The 14,027-nt window shown below is 48.2% G+C and overlaps 1 protein-coding gene across 4 annotated transcripts in view; it reads left to right on the top strand.

Annotated features, from left to right (window-relative positions):
* SRGAP3 (SLIT-ROBO Rho GTPase activating protein 3) overlaps window positions 1-14,027 on the top strand; it is a 780,680-nt gene that overhangs the window by 698,851 nt on the left and 67,802 nt on the right. For all 4 annotated transcript variants that reach the window (XM_069643471.1, XM_069643470.1, XM_069643468.1 and 1 more), the window contains exon 14: window positions 4,103-4,180. In XM_069643471.1, coding sequence (XP_069499572.1) covers window positions 4,103-4,180 — 78 coding nt within the window. The remainder of the gene's footprint in view (window positions 1-4,102; window positions 4,181-14,027) is intronic.

Raw genomic sequence — 14,027 nt, forward strand, 5'->3', positions numbered from 1 at the left:
TTGGCCTGGAATAGAACCATGAAATCTCGCAATCTATACAATTCGGCCTCAGTGACGATTTCGGATTCCTTGCTACCGACCTGGGAACGGGTCGCATCTTCGGCAACTCTTGATTACATTTTGTCTCCGACTCTCTACACCGTAACATTGTCTCCTTCAATGTCATCAAAACAAAGCACAGTGACCATAACTTATTGCATCTCAAATGTAAACATCAGGAGACTCTTTCGCAATTCTACGTGCCCGAAATTGAGACAAATTCACAACACACCCGTTTACGAATGAGTGCCTCAGATGTCTCCAAACTTAAAGACCAGTTCACAATTTTAACTTCGAATCCTATAGTGCAAGACGATGTGGCTAGATCGAGCTGCATTCCTCTTCTCCTGGCCTTTAAGAAACCAAGAAAAACCCCGAATATGCTGTTCATCGAGCATACCCACGAATACAATGCAATTTTGGTCGTAAAACGCAGAGCGTTAAGAAAACTAAGAAGAAAAGCAAAAAGTGCAAATCTACCAACACTGTGGGAAACTCTAAATACGGAAACCAGAGACTACAAACAATGGCTGAAAAATTCAAGGAACCTTTTATATCAAGCTGACGCTGAACTGATGCTGAAGGCACTAGCTAATAAAAAATCTCGTGACTTCTGGGCAGTGATAAATAAACCAAACAAGATCTCAAAGTCACACATGATAAACCCAGTTTCAGAAGAAAACTGGATTACACACTTCTCAAATCTGTTCCAAGAACCAGAAGAAAACAAGGAGGATTTCATCAGAACGGGGGACTCATCATGGGTGGACCTGACAGATGTGAGTGATATCAACAACATAATAATGAAACTAAATTCATCAAGAGCAGCTGGACCGGACGGCCTAGCAAACTGTGACCTAAAGCAACATCCTGTCGAGTGGTCAAATCTTATAAGTGCGATCTTTAAACTCTGCAGGGAAAAAAAAACAGTACCGGAATCATGGTCTCAAGCGCTGATCGTTCCCATTTATAAAAAAGGCTTCAGAGATGACCCTGTGAATTATAGGCTAATAGCTCTTCTGGACGTCATCGGGAAGATTTTCGCCTCCTCCCTTCTGTGTCACTTCCGGAAATGGGCGATCTCAGCAAACTGCTATGATCCTCTACAGACTGGTTTTCAGAAAAATGCAAGTACCAGTGCAAACATTATGTGTCTGACTGTACTTAAAGAAAAAGTCCTGACAGGTGGCCCTCGAGTCTTCCTTGCTTTTGTTGATTTATCTCAAGCATTCGATCGAGTGGATAGGCAGAAACTCTGGGCGAAATTGAAGACATGGGACTGTCCGAATACAATCTTAGAGCCCATAGTCATCCTCCATAGAGATACCTCCATCAGAGTCCGCCTAAACAACGCTGGCCTTACATCGAAATACATCCAAACATGTCGAGGGGTAAAGCAAGGATGCCCCCTGGCTCCAGCGTTGTTTATATCATTCTTAGGAGATTTTAAGGACAGCCAAAACAAGATCAGATCATTCCCTCCCAAAATAGGTGCGACTCATATCCCAAGACTGCTATATGCAGACGATTTAATTCTACTTGATCTGACCCAGGTGGGTCTCCAACGTCAATTGGATAATTTATCATCATATATTCAAGATAACAACTTGGAGACCAACAAATCCAAAACAAAGATAATGATTCTGCAAAAAACGGCCATCAAAAAAAGGAGCGGTTCCACTGGCATCTGAACGGGAAACAAATTGAAGTGGTGGATTCGTTCAGATACCTGGGAGTGTTCGTGGACAACTCGAAGAAAGCGAGCAGTATGCAAGCCAGTCTATGGTCAAAAACCAAATGTCTGACAGCACAGTTGAGAATGGTTGACCGAAAATACGGAAAGTTCTCCCTCCAACCGGCCATAAATTACTACAAAGCAAAGATTGTTCCATCACTGACTTATGGCATGGATGCCATACCCTCCATTCCTCCTCTAATTTGGCAAAAATTGGAAGGTTACATATGGAGAGCCGTCCTGGGCCTACCAAACTCAACTCCGATTGCCCCAATCAGGCGTGAACTTGGCCTTCTGTCATTGAAGGCAGTTGTGGACCATAGCTCTCTTCAGTTATATAGGAAAATTACCCACCCGGAGAGTCTTGAAATCTACCAAATAATGGCATCAGAACTGGCAAAAGGTTCTAATCAAACTATGAATAAGTGGGCTGAGGAGCAAAAACAAAAATTACACCAAATTGCATGTACAGAAGCAGAACTGAAAGACAACCCAACCAGGATAAAAACAAAACTGGAATGTTGGGACTGGATCAATACCATTGAGTCAGTATCCTCTTGCAAACTTCTTGAACACCTTCCCATGAATACCAACAAATTAAAAGAACCGATGGCGTATTGCAAGAAATATCCCGATAAATTACTGATGAGAACTTTTCTAAAAGCCCGTCTAAACGTCTTACCGACCGGAGAAATTTTAGCGATTAGAGCAGACTCAGAGAAAACAAATTGTAGATTATGTACTAATCCCGAGGACATTGAATCAATAAAACATCTGCTGATGTGTTGTCCTGCTCTTCATCAGGCGAGGATCGCATATTTCTCCACCCTGACGGCAACCTCCTTTACAGGGAACGAAGATACTTGGTGGAAACGCCTGATAACGGGCGAAAAGACCCAATGGCACAGGGCTGCCGCAAAACTTCTAAACTTGGCCTTGGAAAGAATAAAGGCGATTCCGGAGGTTGGCGGAAGATTGCTCCTACAATGAATCAAATTGCTAGGCATGCATCACTCATTACTTATCAAGCAAAACTAGGAGTGGACTCCTTTCAGTTGGACTGAAAAACGCTCTTGTAAAAATCTGTTTTTTATGATTAAATACAAGTATAAAAAAACAAAAAACTATTCATTAAAGTGCACAATTTGCTACACATTTGACCAGAATCTCATCCTTGCGCATTACTCAACAGCTGTCACAAAAGCACCAAAACGTCATTTACCACCTTGGGTCACTTTTTCCTGCTGCCAGAGCCAATTGTAATGCCTAAGTCCGACCCTGGGTATGACCAGAGCTTCATAGAACACGTAACAATTGGACGCTGCTCACTAGCTACGACCTGGTAGTTAGTGGTGTTGCCACGACCTGGCAGTTATTGTTGCTGGTGTGACCTGGTAGTTATTGAGGCTGACGTGACCTGGTAGTTATTGAGGCTGACATGACCTGGTAGTTATTGTTGCTTGGGTGACCTGTTGCTGGTGTGACCAGGTAGTTATTGAGGCTGACGTGACCTGGTAGTTATTGGGGCTGACGTGACCTGGTAGTTATTGATGCTGTCACCATGACCTGGCAGTTATTGTTGCTGGCGTGACCTGGTAGTTATTGGTGCTGCCATGACCTGGTCGTTTTTGAGGCTGGCGTTACTTGGTAGTTATTGGTGCTGCCATGACCTGTTAGTTATTGGTGCTGACGTGACCTGGCAGTTATTGATGCTGACGTGACCTGGTAGTTATTCATGCTGACGTGACCTGCAAGTTATTGAGGATGAAATGACCTGGTAGTTATTGTGCTGACGTGACCTGATAGTTATTGAGGCTGACGTGACCTAGTAGTTGTTGTTGCTGGCGTGATCTGGTAGTTATTGAGGCTGATGTGACCTGGTAGTTATTCATGCTGACGTGACCTACAGGTTGTTGAGGCTGGCGTGACCTGGTAGTTATTGTGCTGACGTGACCTGCAAGCTATTGAGGCTGACGCGACCTGGTAGTTATTGATGCTGCCATGACCTGGTAGTTATTGTTGCTTGCGTGACCTGGTAGTGACCTGGTAGTTATTGTTGCTGGCGTGACCTGCAAGTTGTTGATGCTGACGTGACCTGGAAGTGTTATCTGATATGCGGCCCATGTTTGGTTTTTTCATTGGGATTTATTTTGGTGTTAGTGAGGATTTAGTTTAAATGTGCAGCACGTCGACGGAGCTGGTAAGGACAGTTCAAGGTGCCAGATTAGAACATGGGATACCACAGGAGTGTGGCTGCAGATAGGTGCTTCTAGAGCACGGAGGCGATGGTCCAGATGAACTCTAACCTTTTCTTCTCATTCCCCGCAGGTCTTCAGCAGCAGGGGATTTTCCGAGTTCCCGGCTCCCAGGTTGAAGTGAACGACATCAAGAATTCGTTTGAAAGAGGTATATTTTGGGTCCAAGGGACGTGCTCATGCAGAACGAGATGACATTGCGATCCCACTTAAGATCTAGAGAGAAGATGGCTGCCAGTGTATCTGTCTTATCTGTTTTCTGTCTGAGTGAGTGAGATCCAAGAGTGTGTTGTCAGGCATAGACTGAATATGTTATGAACTAGAGAAGGCCGAACCCAGGGTTCCGTAGCGGATAAGTTGGAGGGGTGGGACCTGGGTAGTGGGCACCGGTGGGCCCACCATCTCCTCTCTTAAGGACTTGCTGAACTTCTGCGGCCTTAATAAAGAACGTGTGATGTGGAGTGCCTTTTGCAGCAGCTGCAGTGTGGATGATTACTTCCTCGGCATGTGCTGTCCGGAGCATGTACACCAAGAGGCCATATATAAACCTCAAATACTTAGTGGACTAATGCCTCCACTACAGAGACCCGTGTTAGACCTCATGGACACAGGTTCAAATCCCGGCAGGTCCACTCACCCCTTTATCCTTCCGAGGTCGATAAAATGAGTGCCATTAAGTTGGGTAACAATAAACATACATCTGTTATCTGTCAATAGTGCCAAGATGTCCCTCTGAGGGTGAATGTGAGCTTTAAAAATACATGTGTTATTTTAAGTGATATGCCTTTATTCAGTTCTTTTCTATGTTTCTGACATTGTTATTGCTTGAAAGGTGAAAATACTGTTTATTCCTTCATTGTAATTGGTTGCATTTGTGCTGTCAATTTAATTTAAAGAGTCCCAGATGTCAGAAGCAGTTTTTGATTTTTTTAAATGTACTAATCCTTCATTCAACATTTGTAACCATTTTACGATTGCGGACTGGAGCAAGAACATTGTGTGTTCATATATGTGGTCTAGGATGTGGAAGCTTTGGTTGAGATGGATTTTGAGGTCATGTGTAAGGACTGCAGAGGGACTACACAGCAGAGGCCTCTTTATTAAAGCAATGGGGGTAGAGAGAGAGAGGTGAGTGGTGTGTGTGTGCGTTTTATATTTCTTCTGAGAGGAAGGGGAATGGAGAGTTTTGCAAAGTAGCAAATGCGTGGTAGTGTTGCCATTCTAACGTCCCCAGTTATCTGGAGGCCTGGTATCCAGAGTCTTTGTTAGAGGGTCAGGCTATGGCCCCAGGTCTTTGGATAGAAGCTCAGGGGCTACAGCCAAAGGGCTAACAAGTCCCAACATTCTCGACATTAGCGTAGCCCCGGATCTTTTCCACACCCCTGCTGGTGTCCACTTCTGCAGGCCACGTCTATAGCTGAGGGTGTGAAGCTTGAGAGGGGGGCCTCAGGAAACACAGTGTTGTGGCATTGAATGCATGAGACGCCTTTCTGATAGAAACTGTTGTATCACTCTGCAGGCCCCGAGTTAGTTACAGAGGTACGATACGAGTGCATTCTGAGCAGTAAAGAGATGCCCCAGTAGATCTGCGTTCAGAAGGGGGAGGAGGGGCAGGGGAACAGGATATGCCTTCTGTGCTGGCATATTCCGTGGTTCTGTGTTTGCTTCACGGATCTTGTTACACAGCCTTTGTGCCCGTTCAGCACTCACGGCTCTGATGTAGCAGGCGATAAGTATCTATTACAAGTGTTACCAGGCACCTCTGTCTTAGTAACACTGTGCTCATCTATGCTGTGGGTATGTACCTGCCCCCACTTTTGTGCGCTTTGTCCATAGTGCGCGCGCACGGCCTCTCTCTTGCTCGCCTTCTCTCTCGGTCTCTCTCTGCCACCCACTCTCTAGTGCTCACTCTTTCGCCAGGGTGAGCACTCCCTCTTTCTGTATAGCACTCTCTTTCTCTCCGTAACTTTTCAGTGTTCGGGCCTCATTACGAGTTTGGCGGTATGGTAAAAAATGGTGGTAATGCGGTGGTTACAGAGTTACCACTGCCTTAGCATTGTAACAGAGTAACAGAGTTACCACTGCATTACCACCGCATTAACACACAGTCGAACTGCAGAGTTGGAGATAAGGCGGAGAAAACCCCTGCAGCAGAATTCCTCCACTTTCCTGCCCAAAATCAGCCAAATCCATTGTCTTCTCCATTGTCCTTTCTCTCACCCTCTCCCTCCAGTTTCTTCTCTGTTATGTGCACTTCTTTCTCCCTCTCTGTCAACACTTTCTGCCTGTCCGTCCTCTGCTGTCCATCCATTGAGTCATTCGTCCGTCTGTTCTTCCATTCATCCACCCATTTTCAGGTGCCATTCCTCTTTCCTAATCATTACCCATTACCCCTCGTCTCGTTGGTAGGTGCCACTGATATATTGTGATCAACCCACCTATATTTATCTAATCAAGTATGTACGTAACTATGCTTCATTTCCCAAATCATCTCCATCTTGCTCTGGCCCTGTAACTATTCATAGAGCGAAGTTACACTTAAATGACCCATTGCTTTATCTTGGTCTGCCTCTGGAGCTCTCATTTCCGTCTATTCCTCTTCCTTTCTTTATATTCCTGTCTTATTTCTCTCTCTCCCTCTCCTATTTATCTATACCTCTCGCTCTCCCTTCCCCTCTCCTCCCATTTCTCTCTAGCTTTCCTCCCATTTCTATCTCTATCTTTCTGCACCCCTCTCTGTTTCTCTCTCCTCCTTCTCTCATCAGCTCTCTTTTGTTCCCACCGTTTTTCATTCCTGGTGCCGCATAATGGTGGGGAAACCTAGTTGCATTGAAGTGGGATGCTTGATGGTGCACTGACGCGGGAAACCTAGTTGCATTGAAGTGGGATGCTTGATTGTGCACTGAAGCAGGTGTAGATGGTTACTTTGTGTCCATGCAAGTATCATCCTGGGTCTGCATAATGGTGGGGAAACCTAGTTACATTGAAGTGGATGCTTGAAGGTGGACTGAAGCAGGTGTAGATGGTTACTTTGTGTCCATGCAAGTATCATCCTGGTGCCGCATAATGGTGGGGAAACCTAGTTGCATTGAAGTGGATGCTTGAAGGTGGACTGAAGCAGGTGTAGATGGTTACTTTGTGTCCATGCAAGTATCACCCTGGTGCCGCATAATGGTGGGGAAACCTAGTTGCATTGAAGTGGATGCTTGAAGGTGGACTGAAGCAGGTGTAGATGGTTACTTTGTGTCCATGCAAGTATCATCCAGGTGCCGCATAATGGTGGGGAAACCTAGTTGCATTGAAGTGGATGCTTGAAGGTGGACTGAAGCAGGTGTAGATGGTTACTTTGTGTCCATGCAAGTATCATCCAGGTGCCGCATAATGGTGGGGAAACCTAGTTGCATTGAAGTGGATGCTTGAAGGTGGACTGAAGCAGGTGTAGATGGTTACTTTGTGTATGTGGAGGAAGGTATGAGCACTGCTAGACCAAAACAAAGTGGAAAGTAGCCGAAGTGAACCCACTAATTTATTTCCAATCCAGGCAGCGTAGCAGCAGCAGAGGCAGCTTTTGGCGCAGGAGTGTGGGTGGGGGCGATGGCTAATAGAGCGCCAGCGGGAGTTCGAGGGGTGCACTGTGCAACAGGGGGGTGCTAGTGGGAGCAGCAGCCCGCCGCCCCCAGCTCCTCCACTGGAGCGTGGGAGGGAGTGCAGTGTGGACATTAAACACACCCGGCGCTATATTTCTCCTCTTCCCAGGTGCACCCAGACTTACCACCGTAAATTTAAAGCCGAAAAGGGTAAAATGAATTTGAGTCTCGCGCAGTGGAAAACAAGCACCAAAAGACATGTTATATATTCTGAAAATGTTATTTTAAGCTGAACCAGTCAACACAATAGAGGTACAAGAGCGTCGACGGTTGTCTGTGGGAGAATTATATTATGCCCCTGCCTGAAGTATCCAGGCCTTGATAGGTAGCAGAACAGAACAGTGCTGAACAGAGCGGGAAATGTTAAAGGGGAAAATGGTTTAACAAACATGAAAGACTGGTACAGGCAAATAAGTGAAAGGCGGGTAGGGATGGAGTGTGTGATAGTTCGTAAACAGGTAGAGTTAACGTAGAATGATTGCAGCACTGATCAGTAAGGGGACTGTCAGGGCTTTAAGTGGGCCGGGGCTAGACTGGGCGAAGAACCGGCAGGCTTCGAAAATTGTTTCTGAGATGGGGCCCTTCTGGAGAACCCTAAAGTCCCCTACTAACCCCAGCCCACTAGAAGCTAAGGCTTTTTTTTCTAAAGCCTGAAGGTCTTGCTTATAAGAGAGAGCTTCAGGCTTTAGAAAAAAGACTTGGCTGCCTTTTTATGGTGTCGCCAACCCCCCCACCCACCAGACACCCCTTGCATTAGAAATGCAGGGATCATCACCCTCATGTCCCAGTTGCGAGGGTAATGATCGATGCAAAGTGGTGCCTGGCAGGGGGTCAGTGAGGCAACGAAGCAGCAACACTTACCTGATACGAATGTCGCTTGTGAGGCCATGCATGGGCTCTTACGGGCCCGTGGCTTAACAGACAACATTCAAGTGAGGCATGTGGTGCCTCTTAATTGCGGTGCCAAGCCCTGCCAAGCCACAGGCCTTTTTGGCCACACCCCCCTAAGATGCCCAGCTCGATTTTGCAGGCCACTTAAGGCACTGGGGAAAATGCTAGCACGAGTATACCTGTGTGTGTCATTTCAAATACCTTACAGGAAAGTACTGTGGTCAGTCAGGTAGTGGTAGCTTGAATGGTTTGAGATGTGCTCAAGAATGCCCTTGAAGCATGGAACAGGAAAGTACTGAGGGCAGTCAGGCAGTGGTTGCCTGCATGACTTGAGATGTGCTCAAGCATGCCCTCGAAGCATGGAACAGGAAAGTACTGAGGGCAGTCAGGCAGTGGTTGCCTGCATGACTTGAGATGTGCTCAAGCATGCCCTCGAAGCATGGAACAGGAAAGTACTGAGGGCAGTCAGGCAGTGGTTGCCTGCATGACTTGAGATGTGCTCAAGCATGCCCTCGAAGCATGGAACAGGAAAGTACTGAGGGCAGTCAGGCAGTGGTTGCCTGCATGACTTGAGATGTGCTCAAGCATGCCCTCGAAGCATGGAACAGGAAAGTACCGAGGTCAGTCAGGCAGTGGTTGCCTGCATGACTTGAGATGTGCTCAAGCATGCCCTCGAAGCATGGAACAGGAAAGTACTGAGGGCAGTCAGGCAGTGGTTGCCTGCATGACTTGAGATGTGCTCAAGCATGCCCTCGAAGCATGGAACAGGAAAGTACTGAGGGCAGTCAGGCAGTGGTTGCCTGCATGACTTGAGATGTGCTCAAGCATGCCCTCGAAGCATGGAACAGGAAAGTACTGAGGGCAGTCAGGCAGTGGTTGCCTGCATGACTTGAGATGTGCTCAAGCATGCCCTCGAAGCATGGAACAGGAAAGTACCGAGGTCAGTCAGGCAGTGGTTGCCTGCATGACTTGAGATGTGCTCAAGCATGCCCTCGAAGCATGGAACAGGAAAGTACCGAGGTCAGTCAGGTAGTGGTTGCCTGCATGACTTGAGATGTGCTCAAGCATGCCCTCGAAGCATGGAACAGGAAAGTACCGAGGTCAGTCAGGAAGTGGTTGCCTGCATGACTTGAGATGTGCTCAAGCATGCCCTCGAAGCATGGAACAGGAAAGTACCGAGGTCAGTCAGGTAGTGGTGCTCAAGCATGCCCTTGAAGCATGGCACAGGAATGTACTGAGGTCAGTCGGGTAGTGGTAACTTGAATGGTTTGAGATGTGCTCAAAAATGCCCTCGAAGCATGGCACAGGAAAGTACTGAGGTCAGTCGGGTAGTGGTAGCTGAATTCGAAGCATGGAACAGGAAAGTACTGAGGTCAGTCAGGCAGAGGTAGCTTGAATGGCTTGAGATGTGCTCAAGCATGCCCTTGAAGCATGGCACAGGAATGTACTGAGGTCAGTCGGGTAGTGGTAGCCTGAATGGCTTGAGATGTGCTCAAGCATGCCCTTGAAGCATGGCACAGGAATGTACTGAGGTCAGTCGGGTAGTGGTAGCTTGAATGGTTTGAGATGAGCTCAAGCATGCCCTCGAAGCATGGCACAGGAAAGTACTGAGGTCAGTCGGGTAGCGGTAGCTGAATTCGAAGCATGGAGCAGGAAAGTACTGAGGTCAGTCAGGCAGTGGTAGCCTGAATGGCGTGAGATGTGCGCAAGCATGCCCTCGAAGCATGGCACAGGACAGTACTGAGGACATTCAGGTAGTGGTTGCTTGTATGACTTGAGATGTGCTCTAGCATGCCTTCCAAGCATGGAACAGGAAAGTACTGAGGTCAGTTAGGAAGTGGTTGCCTGCATGACTTGAGATGTGCTCAAGCATGCCCTTGAAGCATGGAACAGGAAAGTACTGATGTCAGTCAGGCAGTGGTAGCCTGAATGGCTTGAGATGTGCTCAAGCATGCCCTCGAAGGATGGCACAGGAAAGTACTGAGATCAGTCGGGTAGTGGTTGCCTGCATGGCTTGAGATGTGCTCACGCATACCCTCGAAGCAAGGCACAGGAAAGCACTGAGATCAGTCAGGCAGTGGTAGCCTGAATGGCTTGAGATGTGCTCAAGCATGCCCTCGAAGCATGGCACAGGACAGTACTGAGGTCAGTCAGGTAGTGGTAGCCTGCATGCATTGAGATGTGCTCAAGCATGCCCTTGAAGCATGGCACAGGAAAGTACTGAGATCAGTCAGGCAGTGGTGTCCTGAAGGGCTTGAGATGTGCTCAAGCTTGCCCTTGAAGCATGGAACAGGAAAGTACTGAGGTCAGTCAGGTAGTGGTTGCCTGGATGGCTTGAGATGTGCTCAAGCATGCCCTTGAAGCATGGAACAAGAAAGTACTGAGGTCGGTCAGGTAGTGGTTGCCTGAATGGCTTGAGATGTGCTCAAGCATGCCTTTGAAGCATGGAACAGGAAAGTACTGAGATCAGTCAGGCAGTGGTTGCCTGAATGGCTTGAGATGTGCTCACACATGCCCTTGAAGCATGGCACAGGAAAGTACTGAGGTCAGTTCGGAAGTGGTTGGCTGAATGGCCTGAGATGTGCTCAAGCATGACCTCGAAACATGGAAAAGGAAAGTACTGAGGTCAGTCAGGAAGTGGTTGCCTGAATGCTGCCCGCGAAGCATGGAACAGGAAAGTACTAAGGTCAGTCAGGCAGTGGTAGCCTGAATGGCTTGAGATGTGCTCAAGCATGCCCTTGAAGCATGGCACAGGAATGTACTGAGGTCAGTCGGGTAGTGGTAGCTTGAATGGTTTGAGATGAGCTCAAGCATGCCCTCGAAGCATGGCACAGGAAAGTACTGAGGTCAGTCGGGTAGTGGTAGCTGAATTCGAAGCATGGAACAAGAAAGTACTGAGGTCAGTCAGGCAGTGGTAGCCTGAATGGCTTGAGATGTGCTCAAGCATGCCCTTAAAGCATGGCACAGGAATGTACTGAGGTCAGTCGGGTAGTGGTAGCTTGAATGGTTTGAGATGAGCTCAAGCATGCCCTCAAAGCATGGCACAGGGAAGTACTGAGGTCAGTCGGGTAGCGGTAGCTGAATTCGAAGCATGGAGCAGGAAAGTACTGAGGTCAGTCAGGCAGTGGTAGCCTGAATGGCGTGAGATGTGCGCAAGCATGCCCTCGAAGCATGGCACAGGACAGTACTGAGGACATTCAGGTAGTGGTTGCCTGCATGACTTGAGATGTGCTCAAGCATGCCTTCGAAGCATGGAACAGGAAAGTACTGAGGTCAGTTAGGAAGTGGTTGCCTGCATGACTTGAGATGTGCTCAAGCATGCCCTTGAAGCATGGAACAGGAAAGTACTGAGGTCAGTCAGGCAGTGGTAGCCTGAATGGCTTGAGATGTGCTCAAGCATGCCCTCGAAGGATGGCACAGGAAAGTACTGAGATCAGTCGGGTAGTGGTTGCCTGCATGGCTTGAGATGTGCTCACGCATACCCTCGAAGCAAGGCACAGGAAAGTACTGAGATCAGTCAGGCAGTGGTAGCCTGAATGGCTTGAGATGTGCTCAAGCATGCCCTCGAAGCATGGCACAGGACAGTACTGAGGTCAGTCAGGTAGTGGTAGCCTGCATGGATTGAGATGTGCTCAAGCATGCCCTTGAAGCATGGCACAGGGAAGTACTGAGATCAGTCAGGCAGTGGTGTCCTGAAGGGCTTGAGATGTGCTCAAGCTTGCCCTTGAAGCATGGAACAGGAAAGTACTGAGGTCAGTCAGGTAGTGGTTGCCTGGATGGCTTGAGATGTGCTCAAGCATGCCCTTGTAGCATGGAACAGGAAAGTACTGAGGTCGGTCAGGTAGTGGTTGCCTGAATGGCTTGAGATGTGCTCACGCATGCCCTTGAAGCATGGCACAGGAAAGTACTGAGATCAGTCAGGCAGTGGTTGCCTGAATGGCTTGAGATGTGCTCAAGCATGCCCTTGAAGCATGGCACAGGAAAGTACTGAGATCAGTCAGGCAGTGGTGTGCTGAATGGCTTGAGATGTGCTCACACATGCCCTTGAAGCATGGCACAGGAAAGTACTGAGATCAGTCAGGCAGTGGTTGCCTGAATGGCTTGAGATGTGCTCAAGCATGCCTTTGAAGCATGGAACAGGAAAGTACTGAGGTCGGTCAGATAATGGTTGCCTGAATGGCTTGAGATGTTCTCACACATGCCCTTGAAGCATGGCACAGGAAAGTACTGAGATCAGTCAGGCAGTGGTTGCCTGAATGGCTTGAGATGTGCTCACACATGCCCTTGAAGCATGGCACAGGAAAGTACTGAGGTCAGTTCGGAAGTGGTTGGCTGAATGGCCTGAGATGTGCTCAAGCATGACCTCGAAACATGGAACAGGAAAGTACTGAGGTCAGTCGGGTAGTGGTAGCTTGATTGGTTTGAGATGTGCTCAAGCATGCCCTAGAAGCATGGAACAGGAAAGTACTGAGGTCAGTCAGGCAGTGGTAGCCTGAATGGCTTGAGATGTGCCCAAGCATGCCCTCGAAGCATGGAACAGGAAAGTACTCAGGTCAGTCAGGCAGTGGTTGCCTGCATGACTTGAGATGTGCTCAACCATGCCCTCGAAGCATGAAACAGGAAAGTACTGAGGTCAGTCAGGAATGCTGCCCGCGAAGCATGGAACAGGAAAGTACTAAGGTCAGTCAGGCAGTGGTAGCCTGAATGGCTTGAGATGTGCTCAAGCATGCCCTCGAAGCATGGCACAGGAATGCACTGAGGTCAGTCGGGTAGTGGTAGCTTGAATGGTTTGAGATGTGCTCAAGCATGCCCTCGAAGCATGGCACAGGACAGTACTGAGGGCAGTCAGGTAGTGGTAGCTTAATTGGTTTGTGATATGCTCAAGCATGCCCTCGAAGATTGGCACAGGACAGTACTGAGGGCAGTCAGGTAGTGGTTGCCTGCATGACTTGAGATGTGCTCAAGCATGCCCTCGAAGCATGGAACAGGAAAGTACTGAGGGCAGTCAGGCAGTGGTAGCCTGCATGACTTGAGATGTGCTCAAGCATGCCCTCGAAGCATGGAACAGGAAAGTACTGAGGTCAGTTAGGAAGTGGTTGCTTGCATGGCTTGAGATGTGCTCAAGCATGCTGTTGAAGCATGGAACCGGAAAGTACTGAGGTCAGTCAGGCGGCAGTGGTAGCCTGAATGGCTTGAGATGTGCTCAAGCATGCCCTCAAAGCATGGCACAGGAAAGTACTGAGATCAGTCGGGTAGTGGTTGCCTGCATGGCTTGAGATGTGCTCACGCATGCCCTCGAAGCAAGGCACAGGAAAGTACTGAGATCAGTCAGGCAGTGGTAGCCTGAATGGCTTGAGATGTGCTCAAGCATGCCCTCGAAGCATGGCACAGGACAGTACTGAGGTCAGTCAGGTAGTGGTAGCCTGCATGCATTGAGATGTGCTCAAGCATGCCCTTGAA

The sequence above is a fragment of the Ambystoma mexicanum genome, chromosome 2p (genome assembly GCF_040938575.1).
Source record: "Ambystoma mexicanum isolate Mex_15411 chromosome 2p, UKY_AmexF1_1, whole genome shotgun sequence".
In the NCBI taxonomy this organism is placed as follows: domain Eukaryota; kingdom Metazoa; phylum Chordata; class Amphibia; order Caudata; family Ambystomatidae; genus Ambystoma; species Ambystoma mexicanum.